This window comes from Lepidochelys kempii, chromosome 3 (genome assembly GCF_965140285.1).
Source record: "Lepidochelys kempii isolate rLepKem1 chromosome 3, rLepKem1.hap1, whole genome shotgun sequence".
In the NCBI taxonomy this organism is placed as follows: domain Eukaryota; kingdom Metazoa; phylum Chordata; order Testudines; family Cheloniidae; genus Lepidochelys; species Lepidochelys kempii.
Genome location: NC_136382.1, coordinates 16519381 through 16532808, shown reverse-complemented (window position 1 = coordinate 16532808; position 13428 = coordinate 16519381). Strand labels below are relative to the sequence as shown.

The window sequence follows — 13428 nt, the reverse complement described above, 5'->3', positions numbered from 1 at the left end:
TTATCATCTGTCCTGGACTGAGCCTGGGCAATCTTTCAAGCTGGGAACGGCAGCAGCCAGTTCAAAGCAGCGGGAGGAGCAGCTCCCCAGTCAGTGTGCAGGAAAATGGACATAACGATGGCTGTTGTGTTGGTATTGGTTCTGGGACTTCTTATGGTCAAGTTTGCTTTGTTTCAGCCAAGAAACCCAAATTCCCCACCTTGCATTAGTGGCTGGATCCCTTGGTTGGGAGCTGCATTTCAGTTTGGGAAAGCTCCCCTGGAGTTTATAGAACAAGCCAGAGTCAAGGTAAGAATTATAATAGGGTGCATGCATCTGTGTGTTGGGGGAGGGGGTGCCTGGGGCAGTATAGGGAGACAGATGAGGAACCTTTCTGCATTAAAGGAATCCCTTACAACATTAAGAAGATTTCTATCATTTTTATTGTAACACAGAAGCCTCCGGCTGAAATAGGTGATATGTGTGTCAACTGATTGGCAGGTTACCCTAGATACCTTGGACTTGATATTGCAATCACTGTTTTCGCACAATAGTACCTGAGCACCTGATCGGGACACACAATGCATGCAGCTTTTCTTTCTCAGCTGGGTACTGACCTGGGTTCCACATGAAGGGAAACACGTTGCAAAGTGCATTGGGACTGTAAAAGTTTGTGCGAGCTGATTGTATGAGGTATCACCTAATACACAGTCAGTAGTGCCAGCTGCATGTGTTCACAAACGATGGGCTGCCCCCCCGATCATGAAATTAAAAAAAAAAGGGGGGGAGATTTTTTATTTGCCTCCTTTTTGAGTCTTCAGGGTTCATGTTTTCAAGCTGTTCTCTGCAACAAGTTCTAGAAACTTGGTGGGGTTTATGTTCCCCCTCCCCAGCCCAGCCCATGAAACCTGAGATTAAAATATAATCTCATGACTCCAGTAGCTGGAGCTTTAAGAAAGACACCAAATATCGCAAGACTTGCAATACAATAAAACTGGCAACAGTGTTAGTTCAGGATGAATCACACAACAAGTTCATACAACCTAGCTGAGTGCAGAAAAATTCCCTGGCTTTTGAGTGCATAATATATCAACCTTAGTGTTACATAATTGTAAATCTCTCCCTCAGATCTCTTATTATTACATCTAATGTAAATCAAAGGGCAATATTAGAGCAGATGCCTGCTGCCATCCAGAATGATTCATTTTGCAAAAGAGTTATTTCCAAAACATTCACTTTGAGGACTGAAATTTTCCTACAGTTTATTTCTTGCTGCATGTGATTTCTTTTGCAGAAAGTTGGAGCAATATCCGTTTAGATACTTAAGGTTGAAGCTAGAGACTGGGCGTGGATTAGATCTCATTGAGGATTAGTGATTTTGGTTGAAAAACAAGTTGTTTGAAATGAACAAAGGCAATTCAGACCAAGAAGTTGCATTAGAAAACGTCTTTAACATTGAGCAGGAGTTGTCCTATTAGACTCACGGGCTTGATACTTATTTACACCAAGGCCATTTTACACCACCCTGGCATTGTAAAAGGGCTTTAACATGGGAATAAATTACATTTATACTTGTTTTAAGGCTCCTTTACACTGTCAGCATGGGATAAAGCATCCTTCAGGTAAAGGAGAATCAGGCTCATTGGGACTACATTAAAGTTAAGCAATGCATAAGGCTTTGGAGGATCAGGGCCACAGACACAATTCATTGTGCATTCCTGCCCAGCTAGCTAAAGGGATACTGGTAAAAAAAATTCTGGAATAAAAGTCATGAAAATTTAGTTCAAGTTTTTCCCTTTTATTGAAATTCAAAGCTATGATGCAAACTTTATTTAGATTTAAAAAATGAAGAAGATGCCTACACATAGCTCAAACTGCCTTCAAAATAGTATCGCATAACCCCAGCAGCATTCAAACAAGTATTCTGCCAGTTAGACACTTAGAGACTTGTTTTGATCCCTTCATCCATAGGCGCTGACTGCATGGATGCTCCAGGGCTGGAGTACCTATGGAAAAAAAATTAGTGGGTGCTTAGCAACCACAGGCAGCTAAGCTTCCCCCCTGCCCCCCCCCGGCCCCCGTGTTTCCTGCCTGCCAACAGCCTCACCGATCAACTCCTCACCCTCCCTCCCAGTACTTCCTGCACACCGCTGAACAGCTGTTCTGTGGTGTGCAGGAAGCGCTGGGAGGGAGGGGGAGGAGTGGGCTCCGTGAGGGGGCAGGAAGAGGCTGGGCAGGGTTGGGGCTTGGAGGAAGGCGTGGAGTTGGGGCAGGCCTGGGGTGGAGCAGGGGTGTCAAGCGCCCCCCCCCCCCCTCTACCGCCCACATGGAGAGAAAGTGGGCGCCTATGTCTTCATCATTCTGGGAAGCATCCCTCAGCCCTCTCCAAAAACCCTATCAAACAGATGTCTATTGCAGCATGCCTGGAAGATCACCAGCTTAACCAGGCTATTTCAAATCAAGGGAGAGAGAGTAAATTCCAGAGTCCTGGAGCCCTCACAGGAAGTGCCCCTGCCACTACCCCTGACTCTTTTATAATGATAGCAAGTGTATCTGCCAATCATAGCTGTGGCAGTATGGCATGGGGAGACATACAGTCTGGTAGGTAGGTTCCAGGCCATTTAGAGCGGCCTAGGTCAGAACCTTTAGATGCGTTATTAGGTGCACACTGGTTTAAAGACTACAGTTTCTATAAAAAATAACAAGGAGTCCTTGTGGCACCTTAGAGACTAACAAATTTATTTGGGCATAAGCTTTCGTTGGCTAGAACCCATTTCATCAGATGCATGGAGTGAAAATACAGGAGCATGTATAAATACATGAAAGGATGGGGGTTGCTTTACCACCTGTAAGGTCAGTCTAATGAGATAAATCAATTAACAGCAGGATACCAAGGGAGGAAAAATAACTTTTGAAGTGGTAATGAGAGTGGTCCATTACAGACAGTTGACAAGAAGGTGTGAGTAACAGTAGGGGGAAATTAAGTTTAGATTTTGTAATGACCCAACTACTCCCAGTCTCTATTCAGGCCTAATGTGATGGTATCCAGTTTGCAAATTAATTCCAGTTCTGCAGCTTCACGCTGGAGTCTGTTTTTGAAGTTTTTTTGTTGAAGAATTGCCACTTTTAGGTCTGTTATTGAGTGACCAGAGAGATTGAAGTGTTCTCCTACTGGTTTTTTAATGTTATGATTCCTGATGTCAGATTTGTGTCCATTTATTCTTTTGTGTAGAGACTGTCCAGTTTGGCCAATGTACATGGCAGAAGGGCATTGCTGGCACATGGCATATAGCACATTGGTAGATATGCAGGTGAACAAGTCCTTGATGGTGTGGCTGATGTGGTTAGATCCTATGATGGAGTCCCTTGAACAGATATGTGGATAGAGTTGACACCGGGTTTTGTAGCAGGGTTTGGTTCCTGGGTTAGTGTTTTTGTTGTGTGGTGTGTAGTTGCTGGTGCGTATTTGCTTCAGATTGGGGGCTGTCTGTAAGCAAGGTGCGTGAGGTAATATCTTCTATTGGACCAACTTCTGTTGGTGAGAGACATAAGCTTCCAAACTACACAGAGTTATTCTTCTGGGCCTGTTGGGTTCCGGGATGTGGGTGGGTACAAGCCCCCCCATGGCTAAAGGCCCCTCCCCCAGCCTCAGGAGAGGTGCCACTTAGTCTGGGATTCAAATAGATACAGGGGACAACAGAAGAAAAAACAAGGACAAGTGTGAGGATCAAAGAGTTAAAAATAGGGAATCTGAAAGAGACACCATGCAGAGAACCCCAGACAGCACCCACCGCTCCTCGAAGCTGTCAAGGGAGACAGCGGACGTGGTCCAGAGGAATTCTGCCCGGATACCTGAGCAGAGAGAGGAACAGAAATAGGCCCCACAGTCGCAGAGAACCCCCTCGGCCAACATCCTCTCCCTGCCAGGGGAAGGTACTAAGAGCATCACAGCTAAATACAAGATCAAACAGATAGTTTAGCACAAGTAGTTAGCACATGGTCTAATCTAAGAGACCATTCAAGGGTGAAGCAGCCAATTAATACCGTGTAGTCATAGGACAAAAAGGAAGATTTTGACAACCTCAGGGAACTGATGGGTACGATCCCCTGGGAGAATAACATGAGGGGGAAAGGAGTCCAGGAGAGCTGGCTGTATTTTAAAGAATCCTTATTGAGGTTACAGGGTCAAACCATCCTGATATGTAGAAAGAATAGTAAATATGGCAGGCGACCAGCTTGGCTTAACAGTGAAATCCTTGCTGATCTTAAACACAAAAAAGAAGCTTCCAAGAAGTGGAAGATTGGACAAATGACCAGGGAAGAGTATAAAAATATTGCTCGGGCATGCAGGAGTGAAATCAGGAAGGCCAAATCACACTTGGAGTTGCAGCTAGGAAGAGATGTTAAGAGTAACAAGAAGGGTTTCTTCGGGTATGTTAGCAACAAGAAGAAAGTCAAGGAAAGTGTGGGCCCCTTACTGAATGAGGGAGGCAACCTAGTGACAGAGGATGTGGAAAAAGCTAATGTACTCAATGCTTTTTTTGGCTCTGTCTTCACGAAGAAGGTCAGCTCCCAGACTGCTGCACTGGGCAGCACAGGATGGGGAGGAGGTGACCAGCCCTCTGTGAAGAAAGAAGTGGTTCAGGACTATTTAGAAAAGCTGGATGAGCACAAGTCCATGGAGCCGGATGTGCTGCATCCGAGAGTGCTAAAGGAGTTGGCAGATGTGATTGCAGAGCCATTGGCCATTATCTTTGAAAACTCATGGCGATCGGGTGAGGTCCCGGACGACTGGAAAAAGGCTAATGTAGTGCCCATCTTTAAAAAAGGGAAGAAGGAGGATCCTGGGAACTACAGGCCAGTCAGCCTCACCTCAGTCCCTGGAAAAATCATGGAGCAGGTCCTCAAGGAATCAATTCCGAAGCACTTAGAGGAGAGGAAAGTGATCAGGAACAGTCAGCATGGATTCACCAAGGGCAAGTCATGCCTGACTAATCTAATTGCCTTCTATGATGAGATAACTGGCTCTGTGGATGAGGGGAAAGCAGTGGATGTGTTGTTCCTTGACTTTAGCAAAGCTTTTGATATGGTCTCCCACAGTATTCTTGCCAGTAAGTTAAAGAAGTATGGGCTGGATGAATGGATGATAAGGTGGATAGAAAGCTGGCTAGATTGTCGGGCTCAACGGGTAGTGATCAATGGCTTCATGTCTAGTTGGCAGCCGGTATCAAGCAGAGTGCCCCAAGGGTCGGTCCTTGGGCCAGTTTTGTTCAATATCTTCATTAATGATCTGGAGGATGGGGTGGATTGCAACCTCAGCAAGTTTGCAGATGACACTAAACTGGGAAGAGAGGTAGATACGCTGGAGGGTAGGGATAGGATACAGAGGGACCTAGACAAATTAGAGGATTGGACCAAAAGAAATCTGATGAGGTTCAACAAGGACAAGTGCAGAGCACTTCGGATGGAAAAATCCCATGCACCGCTACAGACTAGGGACTGAATGGCTCGGCAGCAGTTCTGCAGAAAAGGACCGAGGGGTTACAGTGGACAAGAAGCTGGATATGAGTCAACAGTGTGCCCTTGTTGCCAAGAAGGCCAATGGCATTTTGGGATGTATAAGTAGGGGGATTGCCAGCAGATTGAGGGACGTGATCATTCCCCTGTATTCGACATTGGTGAGGCCTCATCTGGAGTACCGTGTTCAGTTTTGGGCCCCACATCCCACAAGAAGGATGTGGAAAAATTGGAAAACGTCCAATGGAGGATAGCAAAAATGATTAGGGGACAGGAGCACATGACTTATGAGAAGAGGCTGAGGGAACTGGGATTGTTTAGTCTGCGGAAGGGAAGAATGAGGGGGGATTTGATAGCTGCTTTCAACTACCTGAAAGGGGGTTCCAAAGAGGATGGATCTAGACTGTTCTCAGTGGTAGCAGATGACAGAACAAGGAGTAATGGTCTCAAGTTGCACTGGGGGAGGTTTAGGTTGGATATTTGGAAAAACTTTTTCACTAGGAGGGTGGTGAAGCACTGGAATGGGTTACCTAGGGAGGTGGTGGAATCGCCTTCCTTAGAAGTTTTTAAGGTCAGGCTTGAGAAAGCCTTGGCTGGGATGAGTTAGTTGGGGATTGGTCCTGCTTTGAGCAGGGGGTTAGACTAGATGACCTCCTGAGGTCCCTTCCAACCCTGATATTCTATGAAGGTCGATGGGCTACTGATTGTTGTAATAAGCCATAAATCAGGTGCCTTTATGAAGACCATGATTTTTAGGGCTAGTCTACTCTGGCAACACTAAAGCACTGCCATGGCAGTGCTTTAACGTGGCTTGTGTGGTCATGGCGCAGCTCCACGAGGGGCATAGCCCACCTCCACAAGGGGCATAGCTCCCAGCGCTGGGGCACTGTTCACACTGGCGCTTTATAGTGCTGAAACTTGCTGTTTTTTAACATCCCTGAATGAGAAAGTTGCAGCGCTGTAAAGTGCCAGTGTAGACAAGCTCTTAGTGTCTCACAAAGTTATGAATTTAAGCACCAGGCTCATCTTTTGAAAGTGTTTAGTACCTTCTGGCTCACCTCCCTTCTCTGGGTTTGCCAGTTGCACAACTCCTGCCTCCCAGGGAGTAAACTATAGACTACCTACCTCTATAATCCCAAACAGACCTCCTTATTACCAGGAATGACTACAGACTACTTCCTATAGTCAGGGGCGGCTCTACAAATTTTACTGCCCCAAACAGTCGCCACTGAATTGCCGCCATGCCCGGAAGAGCGGCGGAGCTGCCGCCCAAAAGCTGCCGCGGCACGAAGACCTCAGCGGAGCTGCTGCCCAAAAGCCTGGAGCTGGCCCTGCTTATAGCCTCTTTCTGCTCTCAGCTCCTGTGCTTTATACAGGCCCTCTCTGTTCCTGTTCAGCTGAGTCACACGATTAATCCCTGCTCCCTGGCTTCTCTTCCAGGTGCAATTAATTGGCCTACCTAGCCACCTTAATTTCAGACCTTGTGTGTGGTGGATACCCCATCACATCAATAAAAGATATTACCTCACACAAGCCTTGTCTTGCTAATATCATGGGACCAACATGGCTACAACAACAGTGCATACATGTTCTGCAGGTAAGTCAGGAGAGTTTGTATCCTGTGCCAGGTGAAACCAAAAGAGTACTTGTGGCACCTTAGAGACTAACCAATTTATTTAAGCATAAGCTTTCGTGAGCTACAGCTCACTTCATCGGATGCATACTGTGGGAAGTGTAGAAGATCTTTTTATATACACACAAAGCATGAAAAAATACCTCCTCCCACCCCACTCTCCTGCTGGTAATAGCTTATCTAAAGTGATCACTCTCCTTACAATGTGTATGATAATCAAGTTGGGCCATTTCCAGCACAAATCCAGGTTTTCTCATCCCCCCCCCCAACTGTGATTATCATACACATTGTAAGGAGAGTGATCACTTTAGATAAGCTATTACCAGCAGGAGAGTGGGGTAGGAGGAGGTATTTTTTCATGCTTTGTGTGTATATAAAAAGATCTTCTACACTTTCCACAGTATTCAGAGTAACAGCCGTGTTAGTCTGTATTCGCAAAAAGAAAAGGAGTACTTGTGGCACCTTAGAGACTAACCAATTTATTTGAGCATAAGCTTTCGTGAGCTACAGCTCACTTCATCAGATGCATATCGTGGAAACTGCAGCAGACTTTATATACACACAGAGAATATGAAACAATACCTCCTCCCACCCCACTGTCCCGCTGGTAATGGCTTATCTAAAGTGATCATCAGGTAGGCCATTTCCAGCACAAATCCAGGTTTTCTCACCCTCCACCCCCCACACAAATTCACTCTCCTGCTGGTGATAGCCCATCCAAAGTGACAACTCTTTACACAATGTTCATGACAATCAAGTTGGGCTATTTCCTGCACAAATCCAGGTTTTCTCACATCCCCCCCACCCCCATACACACACAAACTCACTCTCCTGCTGGTAATAGCTCATCCAAACTGACCACTCTTCAAGTTTAAATCCAAGTTAAACCAGAACATCTGTGGGGGGGGGGTAGGAAAAAACAAGAGGAAACAGGCTGCCTTGCATAATGACTTAGCCACTCCCAGTCTCTATTTAAGCCTAAATTAATAGTATCCAATTTGCAAATGAATTCCAATTCAGCAGTTTCTCGCTGGAGTCTGGATTTGAAGTTTTTTTGTTTTAAGATAGCGACCTTCATGTCTGTGATTGCGTGACCAGAGAGATTGAAGTGTTCTCCGACTGGTTTATGAATGGTATAATTCTTGACATCTGATTTGTGTCCATTTATTCTTTTACGTAGAGACTGTCCAGTTTGACATTATGTCATTATGCATTAAGTCATTATGCAAGGTAGCCTGTTTCCTCTTGTTTTTTCCTACCCCCCCCCACAGATGTTCTGTTTCATATTCTCTGTGTGTATATAAAGTCTGCTGCAGTTTCCACGATATGCATCTGATGAAGTGAGCTGTAGCTCACGAAAGCTTATGCTCAAATAAATTGGTTAGTCTCTAAGGTGCCACAAGTACTCCTTTTCTTTTTCCACAGTATGCATCCGATGAAGTGAGTTGTAGCTCACGAAAGCTTATGCTGAAATAAATTGGTTAGTCTCTAAGGTGCCACAAGTACTCCTTTTCTTTTTGCGAATACAGACTAACACGGCTGTTACTCTGAAACCAGGTGAAACCAGTGGCTGGAGAGTAAGCTGCATATGTTCTACTTAGGCTCATCCTAGCAATCATGGTGTTAACTTTTGTGTGCTTGATCTTACAACCTTAATGTTGTCTAAATGCTAATCTTTTTGCATTGATTTGTGGCACAACAGGTCAAATTAATACGCACTTCCTATCTTCAAAGTGTCTGAGCAAGCTCTGTAATTAAGCCTTTCTAATATAGTGAAGGAAGGTCACACCTTTGAGGATGTTTAAGGGAGTTGTTGAAATAAGCTGCCACATCTCAATGCTTTTATTAACAAGTATTTAAATACAATATCTTCAGTGAATGACACGAGCCCTTGCAGAGCTCCGACTCAGTCACGAAACAATAAGACACATATTATCAGTTCATAGAAAAGTGGTACATTATTATGAGGGGTAGCACGTGATTAGGTATTTAAAGACTGTGTTGCAGTTAGAACTGGTTGGAATTTTTTTTTTTCCTGCAGGAAATTTTGACAGTTTATCAAACAGTAAGAAACACCACACTGAAAACTGTTCTGTTTTCAGCTACCAACAACTGACAATTTTCACCCCAAACCAAAACATTTTCAACTAAAAATTGAAAATGTTTCAGCTGAAAATTATTGGCTTCCAGGTTTCTGGGGTTGTTGTTGGTGGTGGTCTTTGTTTTTTTTAAAATAGGAAAACGTGCGCTTCTGTGAAAATCTTTGTTTCGTCAACATCTAGTTTTCCATGGGAAAAAAAGTTGTTGATGGAATTTTTTTTTACTAGTTCTAATTGCAGTGCAGATATCCAGGATAACACAGCTATGGTTGCACATGCAGTCTTAACTTTAGCGCTTCATGACTCAAGTGCTTAACCATAGAAACTTAACATCTTCTAAACATGGTGGGGAAAGGCAGTTAAAGGGAATTTTGCAGTTTTTAAAGAGAAAAGAAATTACATATGCAAAATGGTTTGGCTGGACTGCACTGGAATACTCACCCTCATTCATGGTGCATCACCCAGACCAGTGCAAGGCCTAGAGAGCTCATAATTGCACTTAATTTCACAAAGGCCCTGTCTCATTCCAGGCAGCTCAGGTGATCTGTCTGTTCATTACCCAGCTGAGTCAGCCAAACATCCTTGCATAGCACACGCCTTCCTCTGGCAGCTCAGACGCGGGTACCTCCAGAGCTCCAGTTTGTTTAGGATTGTCCCTAGCCACGTCTGGTGGTGATGGATCTCTTTTGTAAAGGACATAGCTATGGGAAATGGGAGAGCAAATCAAAGCTTTTATGTGGTGGTTTCTTATTCATTGGTCATTCCCCCTGAGGAGGACATAAAAGGAGAGATGGAAAATGGTGGAACGACTCAGCAGAAAACACCCCTGGTTTAGTCAGTAAGATTGTTTTCCCTCGGGGGATAGTGTTCATAAGAAATTAAAGAGAAAATTCCCAAGCTGGGGGTTCAGCCATGACCTCTGACCTCTTGATATACAGCCCAACAGCATTCTCTCACAGAAAACTTCTCTTACAACCTTACCCATGGAAATCGGTGTCAGAGGAAGGGCAACGGAGCCAAAGTTAACCCCGTGGCCACTAGGGCCCCTGCACCCTATCACAGAGGGATTCTGGGTGAACACCTGGTTGCACTGAAGTGAATGGGAATTTTATCATTGACCTAAATGGGACCAGAGGATGTCAGCCTTTGTACCTTTTCTGAAATTTTAAAAGAACGAGAGGCTACTTCAACCTCCCTCCCCCGTGGCTCACATTCACCAAAAGGTCTAGAGCAGAGGTATTATGATCAGCAAGGAGGGCGATCCAGTGTAACTATTCCTGCTAATGCCCAGCACATGTTGCAATTGTAATACATAAAATTGCAATCTTGGCAAGTCACAGATTATTACAAGTGTCAGCCACATGCTCTAGATGCCATAAAAGGCATGCAGATTAAACACTGCCCCTCTCTTTAATAATTTACAATCTAAGGGCCTGATCCAGAGCCCATGGAAGTCAATGGGCCATGGAAATCAACAGGAGTGTCTCCCATTGATGCTAATGGATGGATCAAGACCCAAAAATGCAGATACAAATGAGAAAACCCAGGCTGGCAGACCCAGAGGCAGGAATTTTACCATTGACCTCAGTGACCAGGATGTCACCCTTAGATTAGATAAGCAGCATGGGGTAAAGGGTAAAAGCACCAGTATGGTATTTGATGAAACAAAGTTTGTTTGGCAGTACGCTAACTATATATTCTAACTAATTCAAGTATCAAGGACAACACCATCATTTTAATCATAAAAATGATCTTTCCCCCACCCTAATCAGCGAGGTATTCTGACATAGAAAATTCTGTAAAATCCAGTTACATGGTTACAGACTGTACATCTGCCAAACCCTTTCATACAATAACCCTGAAACGTTAAACCTGGACATGCTGCCCTCCCTCCCCTTAGGTGACATTTGCAGCATGCACAGAATTCTTGTACGAGGGAGGCAGACTTTTTTTCCCCTGCAGAAAATCTGCTGCAGTTCTGCCTTTTGCCTCCCAGAGACCGCTGTGGCACCAGAACAGCCTGAGCTGGCTGAGGCTGACTGGTCAGGTGGGCAGCTGCAAACAGCTAGTAGGCGGGTGGCTGGTGCGTTTTTTCCTCAAGTGAAAAGTCACAGCAACCGTCTTGGAGGTAAAGTTGGCCACACAGGGCTGCTGAGGTCACAGGGCCACACGGGGACGTGGGGGGGGTGGCTTGAGGCAGGGCCACGGGGGGGGGGCGCTGAAGATGCTGTGCCTAGGGGCGCGTAAGGTGTAAATCCGGCCGTGCCAGTAGATGGCTGTTTGGTTGCTTATCTGAAGTGAGCTGGTGGCCCCATCCAGGTTTTCGTGGCTAGGTAGACATCAGCTTTAGCTGAATTCTCTCAAGAGAAAAAAGGGCTGACTAAGCCTGAAACTATCTTCTCATCCACAGGGTGGCCTGGAGGAAGCTTGTCCTGCTGCTAATTTCTTGTAGATATTGGAGCTAGCCAGAAAATGGGGAGTAACTTTTGCTCTTTCTCCCTTTTGTGGGAGAAAAGTGATCATTTTTAATTGTGGTGGGCACCAAGTAATTTTATCTCCCAAATTACCAAAAATATTTAGTCTAGAGAAACAAGAAATGGTTGGCCAACTCTTATGAATTCCCTCTCTCTCTCTCACTGACAATTCAGGGATGTGACTCTACTCTTAGCCCTGGTCTACACTGGGGGGGCAGGGCGCTTGGATCGATCTAAGTTAAGCAACTTCAGCTACGTGAATAACGTAGCTGAAGTCGACATACTTAGATCGACTTACCGTGGTGTCTCCACCGCAGTGAGTCGACTGCTGCCGCTCCCCCATCACTCCGCTGGCGCTGGAGTACAGGAGTCGATGGCAGAGCACTCGGGGATCGATTTATCAAGTCTAGACTATACGGCATAAATCGATCCCGCTGGTAGTATGAAGACATACCCTGAGTTACAGGGGTTCTTTTACATACTTTAGGTGACAATAAAGACCAAGCAAAATAGCCATCATTCATAACTGTGATGATTTTATTAATAAAGAAAGGAAAAGAAAACATTAAACAAAACACAAATGACAGAACACTAATTATAAATTGGCTACTTCCATTGCAATCTCGTTTTTATGCCTCTGTGGAAAGTTTTTAACAGAGATTACACTTTTGAGGGTGAGCCCACCTTTGATGGGCATTTTGCTCTTGGTAAATTGAGGCCCAGGTCTTCTCTCCCAAAATTATTGTGAGTCCAGTCTTAGTATCTCATAGGAAACTAAAAGCTGTTTATGGATGGACAAAATTTTAAGGGCCGATGGATCCTGTCACGTTGTCATTGATAACCTAAACCAGTTTATAAAAAGGCAGAGTAAGCACTCTTAACTAACTCCTATCAAAGTTGTTTAAATCAGTTGCTTAGAAGAAGCCATTTAAGGAGTTCTCTTAAAACAGGCCACTTAGCAAATATCTTAAATCCAATTAAACCCACTATTTCTCTGTTTACAAGTGTTTAGCCTCTGTCTCCTCTCCAGAAATATATGGTCTAACCATTTGGTGATTAACAGGAGAAGCTGTCAATATTTTAGATTACAGTATCATTTCAATATCCCAATAAAATCATTACAAGAGTTTTCTAATCTAATCCCTTGGCAGTGTTTTTTGACTGCTTCCACCTCATCTGTGATGATTGTCTTTCGGTTGGAAGATAGCCTTTCTTTGCTACTGCTGTGTGATATAGTTTTCTGCAGGGTGGATTGATTTAAATCACTAGTCAGGAAGACTCAATTTAATCATGGATTTCTACATAAAAGTGCATTCTTATTGGTTGTTATAACCTTAATACATATTCTTCACAACTCAGAGATAGACATAGGTTTCATTTTTAGAAGGTACACACTATACATTTTTAAAGTGATTTATTTTGAAAACTTTTCAGATTAGTTTTACAGCTATATCAGAAAATGAATAATTGTTTGGTTATTTCATTTACCAAAGGAAATTGAAGCAGATATTTTTGAAGTCATTGGGAGGTGAACTATCTCCAGTTCAACAGGTTAATCATTAATATTTGGAGGATTTTCTTTCCATGCTGTATTAGAAGGAGAACACGACCAGACAGACACTGAAATTGTTTTATTTAACTAAAACAACAATGTTATGTATTCTGGATTTTTTTCTTCAACAGCAAACATAATATTTTAACAAAACAAGCATATGAATTTTTGAAT

The 13428-nt window shown here is 44.1% G+C and overlaps 1 protein-coding gene across 1 annotated transcript in view; it reads left to right on the top strand.

The window, feature by feature from the left end:
* LOC140908522 (24-hydroxycholesterol 7-alpha-hydroxylase) overlaps nucleotides 1–13428 on the top strand; it is a 53574-nt gene continuing 40146 nt past the window's right edge. The window contains exon 1 of the mRNA XM_073335798.2: nucleotides 1–288. Within this exon, the coding sequence (XP_073191899.1) occupies nucleotides 106–288 (183 nt within the window). The 5' untranslated portion in view covers nucleotides 1–105. The remainder of the gene's footprint in view (nucleotides 289–13428) is intronic.